At 52.6% G+C, this 17,705-nt stretch overlaps 9 protein-coding genes across 9 annotated transcripts in view; 5 read left to right on the top strand and 4 right to left on the bottom strand.

Annotated features, from left to right (window-relative positions):
- Positions 1-128: 128 nt before the first annotated feature.
- On the bottom strand, positions 129-2,575 carry DACRYDRAFT_96744 (alpha/beta-hydrolase; the record flags this gene model as incomplete). The annotated part of the gene is given in 8 exon segments (XM_040777398.1): positions 129-214; positions 234-463; positions 520-783; positions 870-1,043; positions 1,090-1,466; positions 1,615-1,849; positions 1,903-2,311; positions 2,360-2,575. The coding sequence occupies 8 exon segments, from the start codon at positions 2,502-2,504 to the stop codon at positions 129-131; spliced, it is 1,920 nt and encodes a 639-aa protein (XP_040625046.1). The 5' UTR covers positions 2,505-2,575.
- Positions 2,576-2,976: 401 nt separating this feature from the next.
- On the top strand, positions 2,977-3,994 carry DACRYDRAFT_18227 (Brix-domain-containing protein; the record flags this gene model as incomplete). Its single annotated transcript, XM_040771345.1, has 2 exons — positions 2,977-3,150; positions 3,203-3,994. 2 exons carry the CDS (start codon positions 2,977-2,979, stop codon positions 3,992-3,994), a joined length of 966 nt encoding a protein of 321 aa, XP_040625045.1.
- A 337-nt stretch (positions 3,995-4,331) lies between these two features.
- Positions 4,332-7,145, bottom strand: DACRYDRAFT_118894 (galactose oxidase; the record flags this gene model as incomplete). Its single annotated transcript, XM_040770686.1, has 17 exons — positions 4,332-4,490; positions 4,540-4,632; positions 4,685-5,067; positions 5,114-5,271; positions 5,327-5,510; positions 5,560-5,742; positions 5,799-5,871; positions 5,921-5,973; positions 6,021-6,108; positions 6,160-6,221; positions 6,269-6,398; positions 6,448-6,547; positions 6,600-6,638; positions 6,684-6,715; positions 6,770-6,869; positions 6,918-6,938; positions 6,999-7,145. The coding sequence occupies 17 exons, from the start codon at positions 7,143-7,145 to the stop codon at positions 4,366-4,368; spliced, it is 1,971 nt and encodes a 656-aa protein (XP_040625044.1). The 3' UTR covers positions 4,332-4,365.
- Positions 7,146-7,427: 282 nt separating this feature from the next.
- On the bottom strand, positions 7,428-9,759 carry DACRYDRAFT_18225 (uncharacterized protein; the record flags this gene model as incomplete). Its single annotated transcript, XM_040771344.1, has 5 exons — positions 7,428-7,553; positions 7,608-7,729; positions 7,895-8,088; positions 8,138-9,273; positions 9,322-9,759. 5 exons carry the CDS (start codon positions 9,757-9,759, stop codon positions 7,428-7,430), a joined length of 2,016 nt encoding a protein of 671 aa, XP_040625043.1.
- Positions 9,760-10,138: 379 nt separating this feature from the next.
- Positions 10,139-11,393, top strand: DACRYDRAFT_18224 (uncharacterized protein; the record flags this gene model as incomplete). Its single annotated transcript, XM_040771343.1, has 5 exons — positions 10,139-10,261; positions 10,311-10,421; positions 10,482-10,924; positions 10,975-11,191; positions 11,241-11,393. 5 exons carry the CDS (start codon positions 10,139-10,141, stop codon positions 11,391-11,393), a joined length of 1,047 nt encoding a protein of 348 aa, XP_040625042.1.
- A 285-nt stretch (positions 11,394-11,678) lies between these two features.
- DACRYDRAFT_118893 (uncharacterized protein) lies at positions 11,679-12,269 on the bottom strand (the record flags this gene model as incomplete). The annotated part of the gene is made up of 4 exons (XM_040770685.1): positions 12,089-12,269; positions 11,969-12,042; positions 11,799-11,918; positions 11,679-11,687 (listed from the first exon to the last, which is right to left on the bottom strand). The coding sequence occupies exons 1-4, from the start codon at positions 12,195-12,197 to the stop codon at positions 11,679-11,681; spliced, it is 312 nt and encodes a 103-aa protein (XP_040625041.1). The 5' UTR covers positions 12,198-12,269.
- Positions 12,270-12,659: 390 nt separating this feature from the next.
- On the top strand, positions 12,660-13,928 carry DACRYDRAFT_102028 (uncharacterized protein; the record flags this gene model as incomplete). The annotated part of the gene is made up of 5 exons (XM_040767606.1): positions 12,660-12,681; positions 12,731-12,824; positions 12,872-13,045; positions 13,094-13,351; positions 13,435-13,928. The coding sequence occupies exons 2-5, from the start codon at positions 12,743-12,745 to the stop codon at positions 13,926-13,928; spliced, it is 1,008 nt and encodes a 335-aa protein (XP_040625040.1). The 5' UTR covers positions 12,660-12,681; positions 12,731-12,742.
- Positions 13,929-14,666: 738 nt separating this feature from the next.
- Positions 14,667-16,737, top strand: DACRYDRAFT_102027 (PLC-like phosphodiesterase; the record flags this gene model as incomplete). Its single annotated transcript, XM_040767605.1, has 10 exons — positions 14,667-14,786; positions 14,841-14,920; positions 14,970-15,369; positions 15,417-15,600; positions 15,653-15,785; positions 15,830-15,849; positions 15,897-16,103; positions 16,153-16,351; positions 16,410-16,489; positions 16,545-16,737. The coding sequence occupies 10 exons, from the start codon at positions 14,667-14,669 to the stop codon at positions 16,649-16,651; spliced, it is 1,530 nt and encodes a 509-aa protein (XP_040625039.1). The 3' UTR covers positions 16,652-16,737.
- Positions 16,738-16,892: 155 nt separating this feature from the next.
- The window catches only part of DACRYDRAFT_24655 (uncharacterized protein), a 1,669-nt gene continuing 856 nt past the window's right edge, over positions 16,893-17,705 (top strand). The window contains exon 1 of the mRNA XM_040773775.1: positions 16,893-17,512. The gene's annotated coding sequence lies outside the window, so the exon portion shown is untranslated. The remainder of the gene's footprint in view (positions 17,513-17,705) is intronic.

The raw sequence follows: 17,705 nt of genomic DNA, 5'->3' as shown, positions 1-17,705 counted from the left end.
TGCCACTAGAAAGAAGGACCGGAACAAGCTCTTCGGCTCCGACACTCACAAGCCACGGCTATTCGAGAGCGAAGAACAATACAATTGAGTTGTCCTAGGTCCGTCCCCAGTGACGCAATGACTGCTAGCTAACCAAAGGTGGCCAAGCTCAGATTGAGCGCTGCACACTGTTCCAACTCAAGCCACCCCGTACTCCGCTCCGGAACACTCAGCACTCCTGATTTCCTCTCCACCGGCCGCACCAACAGGCTTCCAAGTCCCCTCTTGAACCAACATATTGTACGTGTTCGCATATCCCCTGACGGTGAGATAGGCCATGCTCGGGTTGGGGTTGTACGAGCGGATGAAGGATGCCCACCGGTCTAGGACGGCTTGGGCGAAGGGAAGGTCGGCGGCATCTCGGTAAGGCAGGGCAGCGCGGTTCAGGGAGCCGAAGGCGAGGTACAGGTCGCCGGAGTGGCAGCTAGGATCAGCCATCTGTCAGCCTAGGACGTTGTGCAGTAATAGGAAGATGCTTACTGGAAGTACTCTTGACTCGGGTCGCCATACGGGAACCCTTCCTCGACAGGAGGCACACAAGCCGGCCAATTGGGACTCCACCAGTTCAGCTGATAGCTTCGCTCAAATTGGTAGTACCACAGGCTCTTGAACAGGCTGTGATTCAGGCCTGATTGGGCAGTTGCCTCCGATAGACAGCGGAAGATGGTATCTGTACCCATGCGAGCCGTCAGATTGAAGATGTCCAGTGTTGTGTTCGAGCCGGAAGGGAGGGGGAACAGACCACTCGAGAGAAGCGGGCCAATAGATGCATTGGAAGAACGAAGAGATGTGAGTATCCTGTTGAGCTTGTAATGCTGCCAGAAACATACCCCGTGGCTGCCACAGCTGCATTAAGCAAACTTTCACCTTGGGTCGGATATGAGATAATCGCTGCACCATCGTCTCTCATGTTGCCGATCATAACATTAACGCGGGCGAGTGGGCCAGTACCCGTTAGCGGCAGTTCAGTAGTTGTCACATACGTGCCGTCAACAACGGGTGCACTAGAACGCGTTAGCGCCTGCAGCTGTCACAATACAGGGCACGTACTTTGCAACAACGCTGATATTTACCAGCTGCAGCGGGTCATACGCTTTCAAACAGCTCAGTTGCTGTGCCACATTGTCTGTACCGTTGCATCCCGTCAACGCCAAAATACCTTGCGTTGTGCTGTTGTATTCTTGCGTAATAATCGGATAATACGTCCATGGCGCACTCATGCCACTTCCTACGGGATCGCTCTGCAGTATCGCGCCATTAAACAACCCGATGGCTGGTGGGCTGCCCAAGAGCGCTCGTACGCTCGCAGCACCCGCACTCTGCCCACTGACAGTCACACGCCTAGGGTCACCACCGAAGGAAGCGATGTGCTCTTGCACCCAACGCAGTGCTGTAACTTGGTCTGCAATGCCGAACGAGCCGTTCGTCTTCCCATCCGGGAGTGCCAAGAATCCCAGTGTGCCGAGGCGATAGTTGATCGTCGCGACCACCACATCGCCACGGGAAGCGAGGGCATCGCCGTCAAAGGTCGGGTCAGGACATGCCGTTCAGGAACGCGCCTCCATGTATCCACACCAGGACTGGTTTGAGTGAGGATGAAGAAGACGTAGTGGAGAGATGAGGCGTCCAGACGTTAAGGAAGAGACAATCTTCACTCCCCGGCCCCATGCCTCCGATTTGAGTGCAAGGAGAGCGGTAGGAAGTCGCATTTATGCTCGAAGGACCCGAATAGACGGTAGAGTACTCGAAGCGGGAGGGCGCGTTGGCATAGGGAATACCGAGGAAACGGAAGGAGAGCTGGTCGCGTGTTCTACATATATGGTCAGTCCAGACCACAAGGACTGAAGGGGCAATAAAGCCCACCCGAGAAAGCTCAAGTTCCCACTTTGAACCCCTACTCCGTACTTAGGATCCACAGGAGGGAACATATCCCACTCGGCGGGCACAGTCCCCTCCCCCGTGATCGTCCACCGCGCACTCTGTGTGCACAGGACCGGGAGTTTCTCCCCACAGCCCGCGGCAACAACTGTCCCGAATGCTCCCACCGCCTGGCAACCGCCCGAAGAGGACGGCGAGACCCAGTATCGCTGAAGGAATGGGTGATGACCGAGGAAGGACTGGTAGGCAAGCTGGTGTGTCATGTCGTAGGTGAAGAAAGGAGAAGACGTGGAGAGGAGAGACTCAGATAGCTGAGAGCAGGCAATGGATGCGGAGGTGCTATTAAGCGGTGTAGAGAGAAGCAGCGCCGAGGGATGGTTGGAGAATTCCGTCCCTGCATGATGTGATTAATACAGGTAAGTAAGAGCGTGAGGGGGCTCACAGTTGAGGTCATTCTGAAACAAGAGCGTAATGTCACTCCGAAGAGAGGTAGGGAATGGCGATGCCTGCACTAAGGCTGCGAGACCTCTCGCCAATCCGACAAGGAGATAGAGCAGCATCTTCCAGCCAGCACAGGTGGCACCCATCTCCGCAAGAGCAGCTTTATACTCCTTCTCTCATCATAGCGAACCAGCAAGAATGAATGAAGTACAGGTTGTCCTACTGGACGAATGGAGTCACGGGAGAGCAGATATGCCGTACCCTGCCACTGGTGGACTGAAGGATAATTGTGGGGAAGACGTTGCTGAGCTTCTCATACCCCATATATGGTCAATGGAGTTTGCCCGATATTTCTCCTCGACAAGATGAATAGGCAAGGATGACATTCTCCAGTTCAGAAGCTCTTGAACATGAGGTTGTTGGTTCTCAATAGATTTGTGTTGAAGTGAACAATTCGTGTTGGCCGCAGTGGACGAAGAGTACTCGTGCGTTGTTGAGCACATGGGATGGTGGAGAAGTGTTGGGCGCTTCTTGTCTTCCAGTGGCGGTGCATAATTTCCCTGAAGTTATTTACCATTTCTTTCTCTTCATCAGCTGTTTCCCCTCCCAGTGTATCCAATGGCCCGCAGAAGAAAACACCGCACACATGACAAAGGAGCTGCTCCAGATGCGGACGATGCGTCTACTCCGAAGTCTTTCATCATCAAGCATGGTCAAGTGGGGTCCTCGCTCAGTGGGCTCGTGAGGGATATGAGGAAAGTGATGGAGCCAAACACTGCAAGCCGGTTAAGAGTACGTCTGTATTGACCATCTGCGGTAAGTACGGTACTGATATTTGGGACAGGAACGCACACGCAACAAATTAAAAGATTATCTTACTCTCGCTCCTGCTTTGTCCGTCTCCCACCTCCTGCTTTTCACCCTCAGCGAACGCTCCCCGTACCTTCGCATCGTGCGCACCCCTTCAGGTCCGACCGCAACATTCCGTATCGAGCGTTACTCTACCATGGCCGACCTCCGCTCCGGAAAACGCAAGCCACGGGGTGAAGGCACTGAGTACCGGACATCACCGCTCATGGTGTTGAGCCAGTTCCCACAAGAACCGCCCAATGGATTGGTGGCGAAGCTCCTGCAAAGCCTCTTCCCCCCTCTTTCACCGCTGTCGCTCAAGCCTTCCTCGGCGAGACGAGTAGTCCTGCTCTCCTATGACGCGGAAACAGGCACTATCCAGCTGCGGCATTACCTCATTTCCATCCGATCGTATGGCGTGAGCAGGCGGGTGCGGAAAGTGCTTAAACCTGGGCTGGATTTGGGTAATGTCAAGGATGTGGCAGACTGGGTGCTAGGAGAAGAAGGTTACGAGAGTGCCAGCAGTGCGGGCAGCGAGGGAGAGGAGATGGACTTGCCGGTGCTTGCTGCGCTCGGTGGGAGAACGCGCAAGGGTGAGGGCAGTGTCAGGGAAGGCAGTACGCAGGGAGACAGGAAGAGGGCGGTGAAGCTGGAGGAAGTGGGGCCGAGGATGGAGCTGAGGCTGGTGAAGATCACTGAAGGCGTGCCAGGGAAGGAAGGGGGTGTGATATTCCATGAGTTTGGTACGCGATCAAGCGTATTGTTCTGGAGTGAATGCTTATATTGAGAACAGTACATAAAACTGCGGCGGAGAAGAAGGCGCAGGAGGCGGAGATCAAGGAACGTGAGAGGGTAAAGAAGGAGAGGAGGGAAGAGCAGGAGAGGAACGTGGCGCGCAAAAAGGCGTCTGGCAAGCCAGGGGATGAAGACGATGATGACGAAGAAGCAGACGAAGAGGAGGAAGCGGAGGACGATGTGACAGAGGTTGAGGAAGAGGGCTGGGAAGATGACGTGGAAGAGGCAGAGCAGACAGAAAACGACAGTGAGAGCGAACAAGATGCACCACCGCCGCCCAAGCGCTCCAGAATACGTCGTTAATCATGGCTATTTGTTTGTTTGGATTTCACGCCATACTATTGCATACATGTAATCGTTACATTATCGTCTGTTCCTGCTCACTCCGGAAGCGCTCGGCCCTGCAGCACTTCGCTTGATCTCTTCCTCATCCAGTCCGGCTTCCGCCAGAATCCTTTCAACCTCCTCTAAGAGCGGCTTATATGACGCTGAAACATGTCAGTTCGGTGAATGTCATGTGCAAGAGGCCACACGCACCATATTTCTCTTGCGCGAGTTCGAAACCGTCACGCCGACCTTGTTTGCCTCGGTTCTGGGTGATCTCCAAGGCTTTCTGTGCCCAATAGGTACCTGAAAAAAAAGGTTAGGACCGAGCAGCAATTACACAGCCGAAACAGCGTACGTGACCGATCGTAAAACATAGCAATCGTCTCTCCAGGAAGAGGTGTGCTGATGACTTCCTCAGGGGAGCGCGTAGCATCCATGCTCACACCCATGAACGCGGTCGCCTTTTCACGGATGTCCTTGTCCGGTGGTTCTGTTTCCATGAGCTGGTCTTTTGTCTCTTCTCCTTCAGCTTCATCCTCATCCTCATCTGCTTGCTCATTCAATTCCAAACTGTCCACATCACTGCTGTCCTCGCTGTCGTCATCGTTGCTTTCCTCATTGCCGAAGACGATCGTGTTCGGCCGCAGACAGTAGAATCGGTCCATCTTGTCGAGCTGGAGAGCGTAAAAATCGTCTAGCGTGTACTCGCGGGCACCAGATTCGTAGATGCCACCATAACTGATCCAAGGTAAGTAGGGTACGAAATGAAAGATATGAAACATACATGAAGAGGGTGTTCCGTAGAACGGCAAGCATAGCATTATACCTTGGAGGAGGAAGGGTGTCTTCGGGGTCATACGGATCATCATCGATCGGAGAAGTCACTACGTCTGGTATTGCAATTGGGGTCGGTATGACCACTTTCGGTGAAACAGGTGTTTCCTGGTGCAGATTTAAAGGGTGAGAATGTTTGGGGAGAGGGTAGAACGGAACGAACATCAACATCGATGGCGTCACCGTCCTCCTCAACCTCATCATGCCCTTCCTCTTGAGCATCTTCCTGCTCTGCCGGTGTTTTTAGGGTGACCTCGGGTACTCTTTTTCTCCGCCCGCCCGCCTTTTTGGGTCGCCTGAGCATCAGCGAAACCCATTTGCCATTCCCGGATGTTTGATAGCCGTACCTGAGGGGAGCTTCAATAACACTGGGTATATGAAAGAGGACGGACGAACATGTCATTGTAGAAAGTGCTCTCCAGTGTTTCCTCGTCCGTATCATTATCAAATACACCTCCGAACAGAATTCCCATGCCACGGTTGGCCCACCATGCCATGGTACAACCTGACCGGGCTGATGGTGGATGTCCGGCTTTCTTGCGTCGCTCCCATTTAAGTAATTTTGGATCAGCGTCCATTCTATTATCAGGGTCAGAAATGAACTGAAGAGAACAGTCATACCCAGGGAATCGTACCGTAATAGCCAATTATCTTCCAGCGCAACACCGTGCGCTCGTTTGCCCTTCACATACTCTTTGCAATAACCGCCTAATATCCAAGTTAGTGACTGATGGCATATTTTACTATTCGACAGTACCGTGCAGTATCACGCCTTCTGGTACAGGAAGGAAAGAGAAACCACTTCGCGGTCTTGCAGCAAGGATTAGGGCTGACCATCAACTCGTAGGAATACATACGAAGGCTTTCGATCAACATCCCTAAACTCTACTTCTTGCCATTTATACGTTTGTGTGTCAAACAGCCAGATATCGTTGAGATACACGGCTATGATAAGAATTGGTGAATGCCCGTGAAGGCGGATAACGAAACACGCACTCCTGACGCCGGGATCGTAGAACCCGCCAAAAAGGACAATCAGGTGCTTCCACACCGCCATTCTATAAAGTCATGTAGAAGGAACAAATGATCAAAGCGCACTACGTACCTGTGGCCCGATCGAGCTGTGGGTCGAACTTTCGTTTCGATTCTTTCCCATGTGCCCGTTGGTATATCGAATTGCCAGAAGTCACGATAGTGGTGGAATGACGTCTGGTTCAAAGAGGAAAATTCCCCACCTTTATATCGTAAGATTCAATAGCCGTTAGACATAAAAGTGAAGATCACCGAAGAGAAATAACTTTCCCCCAGCTTGCGGCATGCCTACCGTGGCATGGGCTGACCGCGGACCGGGGCATGTCGGCGACGTGTATCGACGCCATTCATCCTGCATGGTTGTCATTTCAGCCAATCCACTTATACCCCATTATGAAAAGTACCTTTTCCGGTGTATAGCGGTATACGTCATTATAGAAATACTGGTTCGCATTTAGCACATGCCGCAGAGTCGTGGAAGGACGCACCGCTTTCCCATCATCACTGAAGTATTCCCCGCCTATGCTGACAACCCCGCCTCAACCTCAGTACAACAGCATGTTTGGTGTCGTACCTATGCTCCAGAGATAGTTTCCGTTAGGATCAGGAGTGAACGTCGCATTGGCTCTTCGGCTTGGGGGACCCTCGACGGTCTCTTCGGTAACACGATGTTTCTGTCAACTGTATTAGGACCGATAGGAACAATGTTATTGACAACATACCTCCTCCCATTCCTTTCGCATCTACCAGTCATCTCGTGTGTTAACTATGCAAGTGCCAGGCATGCGGTATAAGAAGCGCACCTCCTCAAGAATCGTCTCTAGATCCTGATCGTCTTGATCGTCTTGACTTCCCTTCTTGGTAGCTTTGTCTTCTTTCTTCGCTGACTTCTTTTCAATTTTAGCTTTCTTAGCAGCCTTCGCGGCGGCATTGCCTTTCTTCTTAGCCATGATATGTGGTAGTACTCAGGCGCGCCGTAGACTGGGTTGCAAACCTCAGGTTGGCGCCTCTTCAGGCCAGGTCGGCGATAAGTTGAACACAGGATTCGGCGTTAACTGATTCTATTTGTCTTCCTGGAGAAATTCCGCTAATCTACACTAGTACATATAGTGGAACACGAGTCCTTTGATTGCGAGGTCCTTGCGTGGTAATTAATCATAAAGAGAGAATCCGAGAAGGCTGCGCTGGTGGATTTTATTGGTATTTATTTTTGGTTTTTCGTGCACCACTTCCTAGTTCCCGGATAGGGACCGATACGCGTGGAAGAGGGCGTCTTCGAACAGAGGATGAGTGTCTTCCACAGGATCCTCCTCTCCGTGACACTTGGCAGCATGCTTCCACCAGAAAATTTCCCGTACCTGAAGATATGTCAGCATCGCAGTTCACCCTTGGGTCCATGGTGGAAGCCTCACTTTGACATCGCCGGACCGGACACCATCGAGTGGAATCCACTTCTTGCATCGATGACAACGACCCTCGCGCATGGTATCCTTCATGTTCTTAGTATTCACACTTCTTTCGGTCGTCCGGAATGCTAGTGGTGGATAAAAAGGTTTTCCCGTTCGGGCGGAAATTCCATGATGATGTTGCATATGGTAGCTGTATTCAATAAGTCATGGTGCTAATAGGAAAGTTTGTAACTGCTCACTCTGCGAAACAGTGAGAACTTCACTCAAAAAAAGCAAAAGAGAGCACTTACTGTATGCCGAAACTTTGGTTTTGTACGCTACTCTTTTACCTTCACCACCCCGGCTGATGGGCTCGATGCAAACAGGACACATGGCCATCTTGTCCTTCCCCATGCCCTTGACTAGTCGAGGTGTATACAGGTCATAGACCGAACGTGGTTCGTTGTAAGTCCATCCGCCCTGGGGTTGCTTCACAGTCATGCCACTGGAACAAACTGGTCAACAGCGGCATTAGGAACAAGGGCATTACATACATCTGACGGAGAGCACGGTGACCAATTTCATCTTCGCGAGCGAACAAGGACGACATGGGCCATCGCCGGTAAAATAGTGAAAAGTCTTCCACGATAGGAACGTCCGGAGGAAGAATTCGCCTAATGTATGCGCCGGTTTCATCGAAAATGGCCGGGTCACGTTCAGCAGGTACAGGAGAGGAGGGTTCCTCTGCTGACTCTGAGGAGATCGTGGCCGGATGGGGGTCATCAGAGCCAACGCTGCTGCTTGTGGTCTTGATCGTGCCAGAGCTGGTGTCACCTTGAACAGAGTGCTGCGATGCGGTGAGGGATGTAAGTGTGCTTGAAGTCCAAGTCCGAGCTGGTCTACTTGACGTAGAGGTTGTTGTACTACTTGAAGACAATCGCTTACGGCGTGATTTTGTCGATGTAGCCGGGATGATGGGTGGGGCGGCAATGATGGGCGTAGGAGCACATATCGATAGTCGGAAGCGCTTGTTAGGAGGCGACGAGGGCTCTTCGATTGCATAGGGGAGAGGACGTTTGATTACAGAGGTGGTCTGGTTTTCTGGAGAGTCGTCGTTAGAAGACAGAGAGGTCAAAGCCGAGGAAGGTGCAGGAGAGGGAGGGACGTAGTCAAGGTCCTCCTTTTCCCACTCTGCGGTACTGCGGAGGGCTGAAACAGGTGTATTAACACGCTCGTGCCTTTTGAGGGATGAAGGAATGACAGAGAGATATCCTTCGGCTGTGAGGGATATTCCGGATCTATGGCTTGAAGACGAGCTTGACCTTGAGTGCCCACAGTTGCTTGCGAGGGGCGTCACCTGCACTTCTGTTTCTGCAACAGCAATAACAGTTGTCTGAACCTTGCTGATAGGCTTGGAAACCTCAACAAGAGGACGCGCCTCAGGTATGACTGGCGAGACAGAACGCATCTCGAAGTTGCCTAGAAATGGATTGGGGCTATGGAGAATACGCCGCGTCCGTTCAGGCACCGGAGAAGTGGAAGTAGAGCTAGAGGTGCGAGGAGAGTCAGACCAGGAGAAGGCAAAGTCCGGAGGTTCGTAGACTGCGTCAGGAAGGCCTTCGAGTTGATGAAAGAGAGGTGAGTCAGGACTATCTTGAGTGAGGTACGTAGGTGTGAACGAAGAAAAGTCCTGAAGTGCATGTAAGAGCTGCTCTTAACCAATTTCTTACGCATTTACATCATCATACGAGAACAGTTTCGGAGAGCTTGACTCGGACACGCGGTCAGATGTAAACGTGGGGTCTGGGAAGCCGGAAGTTGGGATAGACAATGACACCGCATACGGGCCGCGCGCATGCGAGTCAAGTCCAAAGGAAGAGACAATGTTCCGCCACTCGTCAGTTGTATGCTCAGCGTCAATGAACGGGTTCGCATGCAAAAGCAAGGGGGGAGACAAAGAAGAGAAAGAGTGAGGATGTGGCGGAGTACGGCTTTGTAACTTGGCCGAGTTGCGAGACTGACTACTCGAGGCGGCTGCGAGGTCTGGCGGAGAAGACGATGCGGGGCTGATGTGTAGCCAGTCTTCCAGCTTAAGTGTGGGTGGACTATCCCGTTTTTGTCTACGTCGCCGTGAAGGAGTGTTCGTAATATTCGTCAGAGGCCTATTAGTAGACATGTCGATGCGAAGCAGAGTACAACAGTTGTAGAATATACAGAGGTGGTGGGAGAGAAGAGAGACGGATAGACGCGAAGACGCGAAGACGCGTTTCGGTCTCGGAAGCTCTGGAGCGACGCGCCCTCCCCGCATCTTTTACGTATTGTACTATCGCCTTGTCGAGCATAATGGACCTACCGAATGTCATTACTATTAGTGATGATGACGATGATGGATTCATGCCATCCTCACAGATAAGCAATGGATCTATACTGGAAAACCTGGACCGTGAAATGGAGCGATGGGCTGCGCTTGCAAGCCAGCCTTCGAGCAGTGGCTCGCCCCGTAAGAGGAAACGGAGTGGAGTGGAAGGAGACAAAGAGACAGCGGGAGCCGCGGCATGTACTCCGTATCTCGTTCCCTCCCGAAATCTGACATTACAAAGGGGGCGGCGAAAACGTCGAAAGCTCTCGAAAAGAAGGCCGAGGCGGAGAGGAAGAAGGCCGAAAGGCTTAGGTTAAAGGTGTGTGAGCCCTCCTACGCTCCATGGGGTGTTCTCATCGAAGAGATAGGCAGAGAAAGATGCTGCTAAAGCCGCTGAGAAAGCTCACGCAAAAGCTGTGAAAACGGTCAACAAGCTGATTTCGAGCAAGAAGGACACGTTGCCGGATATGTTCGTCGAAGTATGCTACGCAATGCACGAATCCCCCCAGTTTCAGCCGATTGCACACCATCTGAAACAGACGATAGTCGACAAGTCCGGCAAGCCAGGAGCACGAGATTGGCCAATACGTGTCGTCGATGAGCTAGACCCGCCTAACAGCATTTGCTGGACAAGACGCGTTAAATCGCGGTACGACGAGGGCACCAGGCAGTTCGTGCCGTTAGACGAGCCGCTTAGCGTAATCGAGAATGCGCGCCTGCTGTATCTACAGAAAGAACATCTCCAGAACGGCTTAAAGAGCGGAAGGCTCGAACAAACGGTGCAGCGCCTGCGAGACGAACTTGGGCCCAAGGCACTGCTGTTCGCTATGATCGATGGGGGCGGCCGATCCAAGGAGACAGAACGCCAGCTGACGATGAGGATGATGAAGTACCAGCTTAATGTCATTCGTGTGGATGGGTACCAGGATGCTGCAACATGGCTCTATGACATGACTGCTGATTTGGGATACAAGCCGTACAGGTATGTGTATTACGGCCTGTATTAGGGCCATTTGGCTGATTTCTCAATAGACTACTGGAGAAGTCACATCTCCCGAACATCGGGGACACAAACATCGACGCAGGAGCTAACTCGCGGGATACCTGGTACAAGATGCTACTCCAAGTGCCGCGCATGACCGAGTCGGCCGCACAGGGTATAATGAAGGAGTATCCAACATTTCATTCCCTCATGTCGACATATCAGTTGGCCGGATGGCAAGGGGAGAGATTACTGGAGAATATATTGGTGAGCAACAGAGGTTGATGGCTTGGCGGGAAATCTGATGGACCTAAAGATCACAAAACGAAAAGATGGAATGGATCGACAACGCCAACGCCTGGGTGGGAGACTGTCGAATCGTGTTTGGAGATCGCTGACTTCAGAGGACCCGGACGAACATTTGGCGCAGTTTGGACAAGGTGCTGGAATCGATGATGACGATGACTAGTGTTCTTGCACAGGGTTGCCTTTTTTGTATCCGAGATCTTTGCATACCCCACATCTACATTTTTGGAACATTGTATAGTTGTACATCTTGCGTTGTAAATTAGCGCCTTGTCGATGCTCATTCCTTTCCGGATGTAAGCAGCTGGCCTGCTCAGCAGACGACGTCTGATTTGCAGCGAGCCGCGAGATGCGCAGTCAGCGCCAGCTTGTCGACTTCATGCGTACTTGTCTTGGTAAATAACGGTGTCGTCGTCACCATGACTGATGTGCTGCGCTGTGCGGCTTTTTAAACCGTCTGTTCGCCACATGAGCTCAGATGAGAGGAGATTTTTTAGTATTAGATTCGAGAGATCAAGCCTGCCCTTGGATATGAGTAGTTTCTCGGAGTGTGGTCAACTTGACGAACCGGTACACCTTCCCATTCAAAGATCTCATAGGCGTTCCTTCCCTTTCTTCCGGGTCCAGCTTGGATGATCAGTCTTCGTCGCCGTTTCGATTCACGGTATGACCGAATTCCGCGAGAAATCTTAGGAACTCATTTGAGTGAGATATGTTGGCGAACATTGGGTGACATACCTTGAACACCGCCAGGAAGATCGTTACCGCAAGTACGAGCACGCCTCCGATAGTTGCGGTAAGTACAACCTTAGCTACTCAAAGATTCAGACAGGAATAATATTAAGTAAATTGACGTACATTTGAAAGACTGGAGGAGACTGTTGTAAGTCGAGGCAGAGGGTGAGGCGGCCGCAGATGTTGAGGACGAGGACGCCGACGATAGTAATGTTGACGATGCCTCCGACATGACGATTATTTCGTCAAGTAGAGCAAAGTTGCTCTTGCAACTTCATAACAAGCTCAAATGCTTGGGGCGTCGTGTATGGCCCTAAGCAAGCCTGCTCAACGAAACCTGAACACCTGATGGATCGGAGGTGATTTCGGAAGCGCGTTTCCGAAGTGTTCCCGTAGCCCGCGTGAATGTGAAAACACGCGCCGTCATTTAAACGCGACGCGTGCTTGTCAATCTGCTCTTTTGCATATATCTGCTAAACACTCTGGTTAATCTGCCCTAGATGGCGCCTCGCCCATCACAGCGTTTTGGGACACAAGTGTCGCACTCTCAAACTAATGGGCGAAGACAGGCACCAGCCACACAGAGGGGCTACGCAGGGAGGAGACGCGGGCGGCAGGTCGAGGAGGACGAGGAAGAAGAGGAAGAGGAAGGGGATCAGTTAGAAAATGACAATGAAGACGAAATGGGGGAAAACGAGGAGGTAGAGGAAGCATCGGTATATGAACACGCGTCTGTCTTGAGGGCGTGTAGCTTATAACCCACAGACCGAAGATAAAATGGCGGCCGACCTCGTACGACTGGCGCTGTTCACAGAGTATAAGCATGGCCCGCTGCGTCGAGATGAGATCAATAAGAAAGGTTTGTCATTGCTTGGTACCTGGCGACGCAAGCTGAATGATGTGCAGTACTGGGGAAGTATACTCGCGCATTCAAGACGGTCTTTGCAGCCGCCCAGGAGACCTTGAAAGACACTTTTGGCATGGAGCTTGTTGCCCTAAAAACAGCTGGGCATCGAGAACGGCTGGTGTTAGAAGAAGCGGATGAAGCTCCAGATGCCAATGGCGTAACCAGAAAGAAAAGTTCGTTTCTGCTCCTCTGCAATGATTGAAGACTAACACCTGTCCTAGTCGTGCCAGCTGGTCCCCGCGCGTGGATCCTCCGCAGCTGCCTTTCAGAATCCATCATATCTGCGGCTGCAGAGCGCGATCAATCCACAGCTGAAGCTGAAGAGGATGAGTGGTTACATCTGCCGGACGACCCACTTCGGCCTGAGCGTGCACCAGGGACGTTGATCGCTTGGCAGAGCGCGGACGATGTTGGTCTCCAAGGGTTGATGTTTGTCATTCTGAGCTTGATGCTTGTAAATGGGAGATCGATGCCAGACCGTGCGTTATTCCACCATATTGCGGTCGACCCGTGCTAAGAAACTGCGACACAGCCCAACTACGCTCGTATCTCAAAAAACTAGGTATATATGCCAGCGTTCCATTGACCACCGCCTCTGGGAAGAACGTCTCGCTGGACACGTATCTTGGCACACTTACAAGGTTGGGTTACCTCGACCGCACCCGTACGCATCTCGCCGCACTCGGTACTCAAGCTCCCCCAACCCAAGCACCTGGTCGTGGGCGACGCGGCCGGGGATCTGATGATGTTGAAGAAGGCGATGTTTCGTATGAATGGCGCTGGGGCCCACGGGCCGAAGCAGAAATTGGCGAGAAGCGCGCAGCTGAATTTATTGCTGACGTGTACTTGAACAGGAGGGAGGAGGTTCAGGGAATCGAAGATAGCGATGAGGAAGAGGAACCGCAGCCGACGAGGCGGGGAAAGGGAAGAGGAAAGCAGGATGCGGCTTCAGAGAAAAGAAGGCTTAAGCAGGCGAGGAAGGAGAAAGACCGCAGAGAGGTGCAGCGGATCCTCAAGGAGGTCGAGCGAGCAGCAGGTGGGGACCTTGTGGCGTGAAGCACCACTGCCGGAACGTCGCGGGAACGTATTGTTTTCGATTTCTTTCATCTGTCTTTTCTCCTGTACGCTGACAATGTTCATCTCTAATAATACTTTTAACGGCAACAAAGCCTGACTCAACCACTTTCTTCCCACGCATCCTTCTATCTCCCTTAGCTTGCTCACATTGTTTCCCGCAGCCCACCTTTTGATCTCTTCTCGGCACCGAGAACAGTGAAGATTCCGGATAGACCAAGGTGAATGGCACCCGCCGACCGCGGAAAATTCTCCGGCGGCTTCATTGGTCTCGCAGCAATGAGGACCTCCGGCGCCTTGAAATTCCTTAACGCCGCACATGATCAGTACGCATGTATCACTTTTACGCGCCCTGTTCATGGGGCATTGTGGTAGGGAAAATCGAGGTTTGCAATGGTGCAAAGACAAACCACTCAAAAGGATGACTTAGACGACCTCACCCCACAATCAGAACAACCTTAGGAAGAATCTCAACAAGTGCGATAAGTGTTGGACAAGTTAGTCGATATTATATTCCCTCTAATTGCAATCGAACATCCGGCCGTCGTAGTACACGCAAAGGCGGCTCTTACGGGAAAATCTAAAAATACCACGGGCTCTGATTCACGTGAAGTGACGCCTTCCCCGCGTTCTCCTCGTCGCCCCTGTTTGGAGATTGCCCCTTGTCCCCTTGGGATCGTGTGCAACTTGTCAACCGACTCTCTTCAACTCGCATATACTATGTCTACAGCTGGATTACAGAATGAGGCTCTCGGATCTGGAACGTTGTGGACTGCTCCTCCAAATGACGACGTGCAATTGAGCGAGTATATCAAGAACTTCATCGCAGACCATCCAGAGGTGCGAAACATCTGTTCATCCATCGAGGCGAATCGACATACTGAAACCCGGTAGGCACAGGAAGCGCTCTCAAACCCGGTGTTGTCTGTGCCGGAGGAAGACGACTCTCACCCTCTGGCAGACTACTTCATCTCGTGCGGACGGTCTTCAGTCTTGTACTCTCGGACTGACCAACTCTTGTAGCACATCCCACAACACCTATCTACTCCATAATCAGCTGTACGGTCAAGCGTCGGCTGATTCGTACACCCATGTTCTTTCTCGTCATGCTCGCTGTATCGAGATCGACGCCTGGGATGCGTCGTCTCCGACTCCGTTGGGCGGTGTCATCGTCGTCCATGGCCATACACTCGTACGGAGTATCCCTTTTCGGGAAGTAGTGGAAGCTATTGGTCAGGCAGTGGATGCAGACCCCGAAGGTTGGCCAGTGTGGGTCGCATTGGAGAACCATACTGGGCATGCAGGGCAGGGCGAGATGGTCCAGGTATTTGAGGAGGTGTGGGGCGATAAGCTTGTCCGCGAAGAGCTCCCAGACGTGGGAGTGATCACACCCAGAGATCTATGGGGAAAGATCCTCCTGGAGGTGAAGTACCTGATCGTGTTCAAACGCCAGTACTGACTCTTTTGCAGGTAGAATGGTATCCGGAGAGCGGGGCGGTCCAGCGACATGGCATCTTCAACGAGTTGCACGAGGAAGTGAAGAAGATGGTGCAGGAAGTTGACCCTACTCTCGATCCGAAGGTCCTCCCTGAGCTTGCAGCGCTAGGCGTCTACGCGAAGAGTATCAAGCCGCATAAAGACTTCTTAACAAAGAGTACGACCCCAAACGTACCATTACAGAGAAGCGCTGATTGCGTGGTGTGCAGAAATGGAGCAACCATCTTATGCGCTGATGAATATCTCGGAAAAAGCGGCGGCTGAGCTGCTACCAACTTCACTCCTGGATCTCATCTCGAACAACGGGAAACACCTCATGCGCGTATATCCAGAGGGTATCCGGTAAGTTCAGTCCCATCCCCAGGACGCTTACTCATGACGCACAGGATCAATTCCGAGAACCTCGGTAAGTTCATCTCTGACTCAGGTGCTCTCGCCTGACGTAGAACGCAGTCCCCCACCGTTTCTGGCGAGGCGGTGCCCACATGCCTGCGCTAAACTGGCAGAAATTCGACAAAGGGATGCAAATCAACGAAGGCTTCTACGCCGGCACGCGGGGGTGGGTGCTCAAGCCGCCAAGTCTGCGTGCAGACTGGGACGGCAGCGGCAAACGCAACGGAACCGTCTTTTTCGCAATTAGGATCGTTGCAGGGTGTAACCGTGCGTCCGCCTACTCGTACGTTGGTTGGGGGATGCTGAGCGCTAGCAGTCCCCGTTGCTAAGGGTGTCACAGACGGGGAATCGGTCGAACTGGGGATCAAGACAGAGATACTCCACTCGACGGGGGATACGATCAAGCGCACCAAGCACGTTCCAGCGCGTGTTTCTGCCTCAGGGGCAGACGCAGAATGGGACGATCACGAGCCGCTCGAATGGTCTTACACCGACGAGGAGTTAGTCCAATTCCGGTGCGTGTTCTCTCACTTCTTTGGGTGAGGGGAGAGCTGGGGGCTGAACTGCTGGCAGTATCCTCCTAGTACATGGGAAATGGGACGGCGAACAAGATCTGGGCGCGTTCAGCGCTCCAGTGGACAGGCTGCAGCAAGGTGCCTCCTTCCTCTCCTCTCCGAAGTGCAGCAGTTTATCTGACCTAAACTACAGGCTGGCGGCTCGTCCGACTGTTGGACCTTACAGGCCGGCCGACGGAGGGGACTCTTTTGATCCGGATCGATATTGGCAAGCAGGGAGAGGGGGAGGTGGATGCTTGATCTCCCCTCTTCGCGGTGTGGAGTCCCGCTGTACGAGTGGAATGAGACGCAACAGAATGTGTGCGATAGCTCTTAGCTAACTGAATGAATCCAAGCAATACCTGAACCGCACACCACACCCCAGAAAACCTAAAAGTTCCATTCCATAACTTTCTAGTGTACAACAAGACGATTCCGGGGCGTGTAGGAGGGTACATTGCATTTGCGGAGAAAGGAAGTGCGGGTTTGTGGGAGGACAGGAGGACAGGAGGACAGGAGGGTGAGGTCGTGTGTGATCAGTTTGGCGTGTTTCCGCAGAGTTCGATTCGGGCTTTGGGTTTGTGCCTTTGGGCATTGTTCGGCGTGGTGTTTGGCTTGGTTTAGGTAGGTAGGTGGGTTTAGGTCAAGCTATCGCGTCCTTTTTGTAGTTCGGAGTATTAGCGGACTGATCAGGGAGGGTAGGGCAAGCGCGCGCAAGCCGACGGCGGATGGGCGAGCTAGGGCACGGAAAGGCAAAGGGAAAGGGAAAGGGAAAGGGAAAGGGAAAGGGAAAGGGAAAGGGAAAGGGAAAGGGAAAGGGAAGGTGAAAGTGAAGGTGAAGGTGAAGGTGAAGGTAAACAAGGGGGACAAGAAGTCGGGAGAAGGCCAGACAGGCGCGTTGCCAGGTTTCGGACAAAGCCGAGGACGGTGGCAAAGCCCAGGCGGCATTTGGGAAGAACACCCCTCCCCCCCACCCTAACCCCCGTTAGCGCCTACCAAACGCATCATCCCCCTCTTCCTCCTGGGTCAAACCCCGCCGATCGCCAACTGCCAACTGCAACTGCAGCTAAGACGTAAAACTCGGTCCTAGTTCTTCCACGACAGCTAGGACGACTGAGATGTCTAAGGTTGGGGTTAGACCAGATTCGGTTCGGTGGAGCAGGGAAGAGGTGGGCAGGGTAGAAGTGGGCGGGGAGGGGAGTGCGGAGTGCGGAGTAGGGAGTAGGGAGTAGGGAGTAGGGCCCCGAAAGACGAGCTGAGGGAAGGGGAGGGCCTCAGCCCCCAACTCCCAAACTCCCCACTCGCCTAAACCAGG

This window comes from Dacryopinax primogenitus (assembly GCF_000292625.1).
Source record: "Dacryopinax primogenitus strain DJM-731 SS1 chromosome Unknown DACRYscaffold_20, whole genome shotgun sequence".
In the NCBI taxonomy this organism is placed as follows: Eukaryota; Fungi; Basidiomycota; class Dacrymycetes; order Dacrymycetales; family Dacrymycetaceae; genus Dacryopinax; species Dacryopinax primogenitus.
This window is presented reverse-complemented; position numbering and strand designations above follow the sequence as displayed.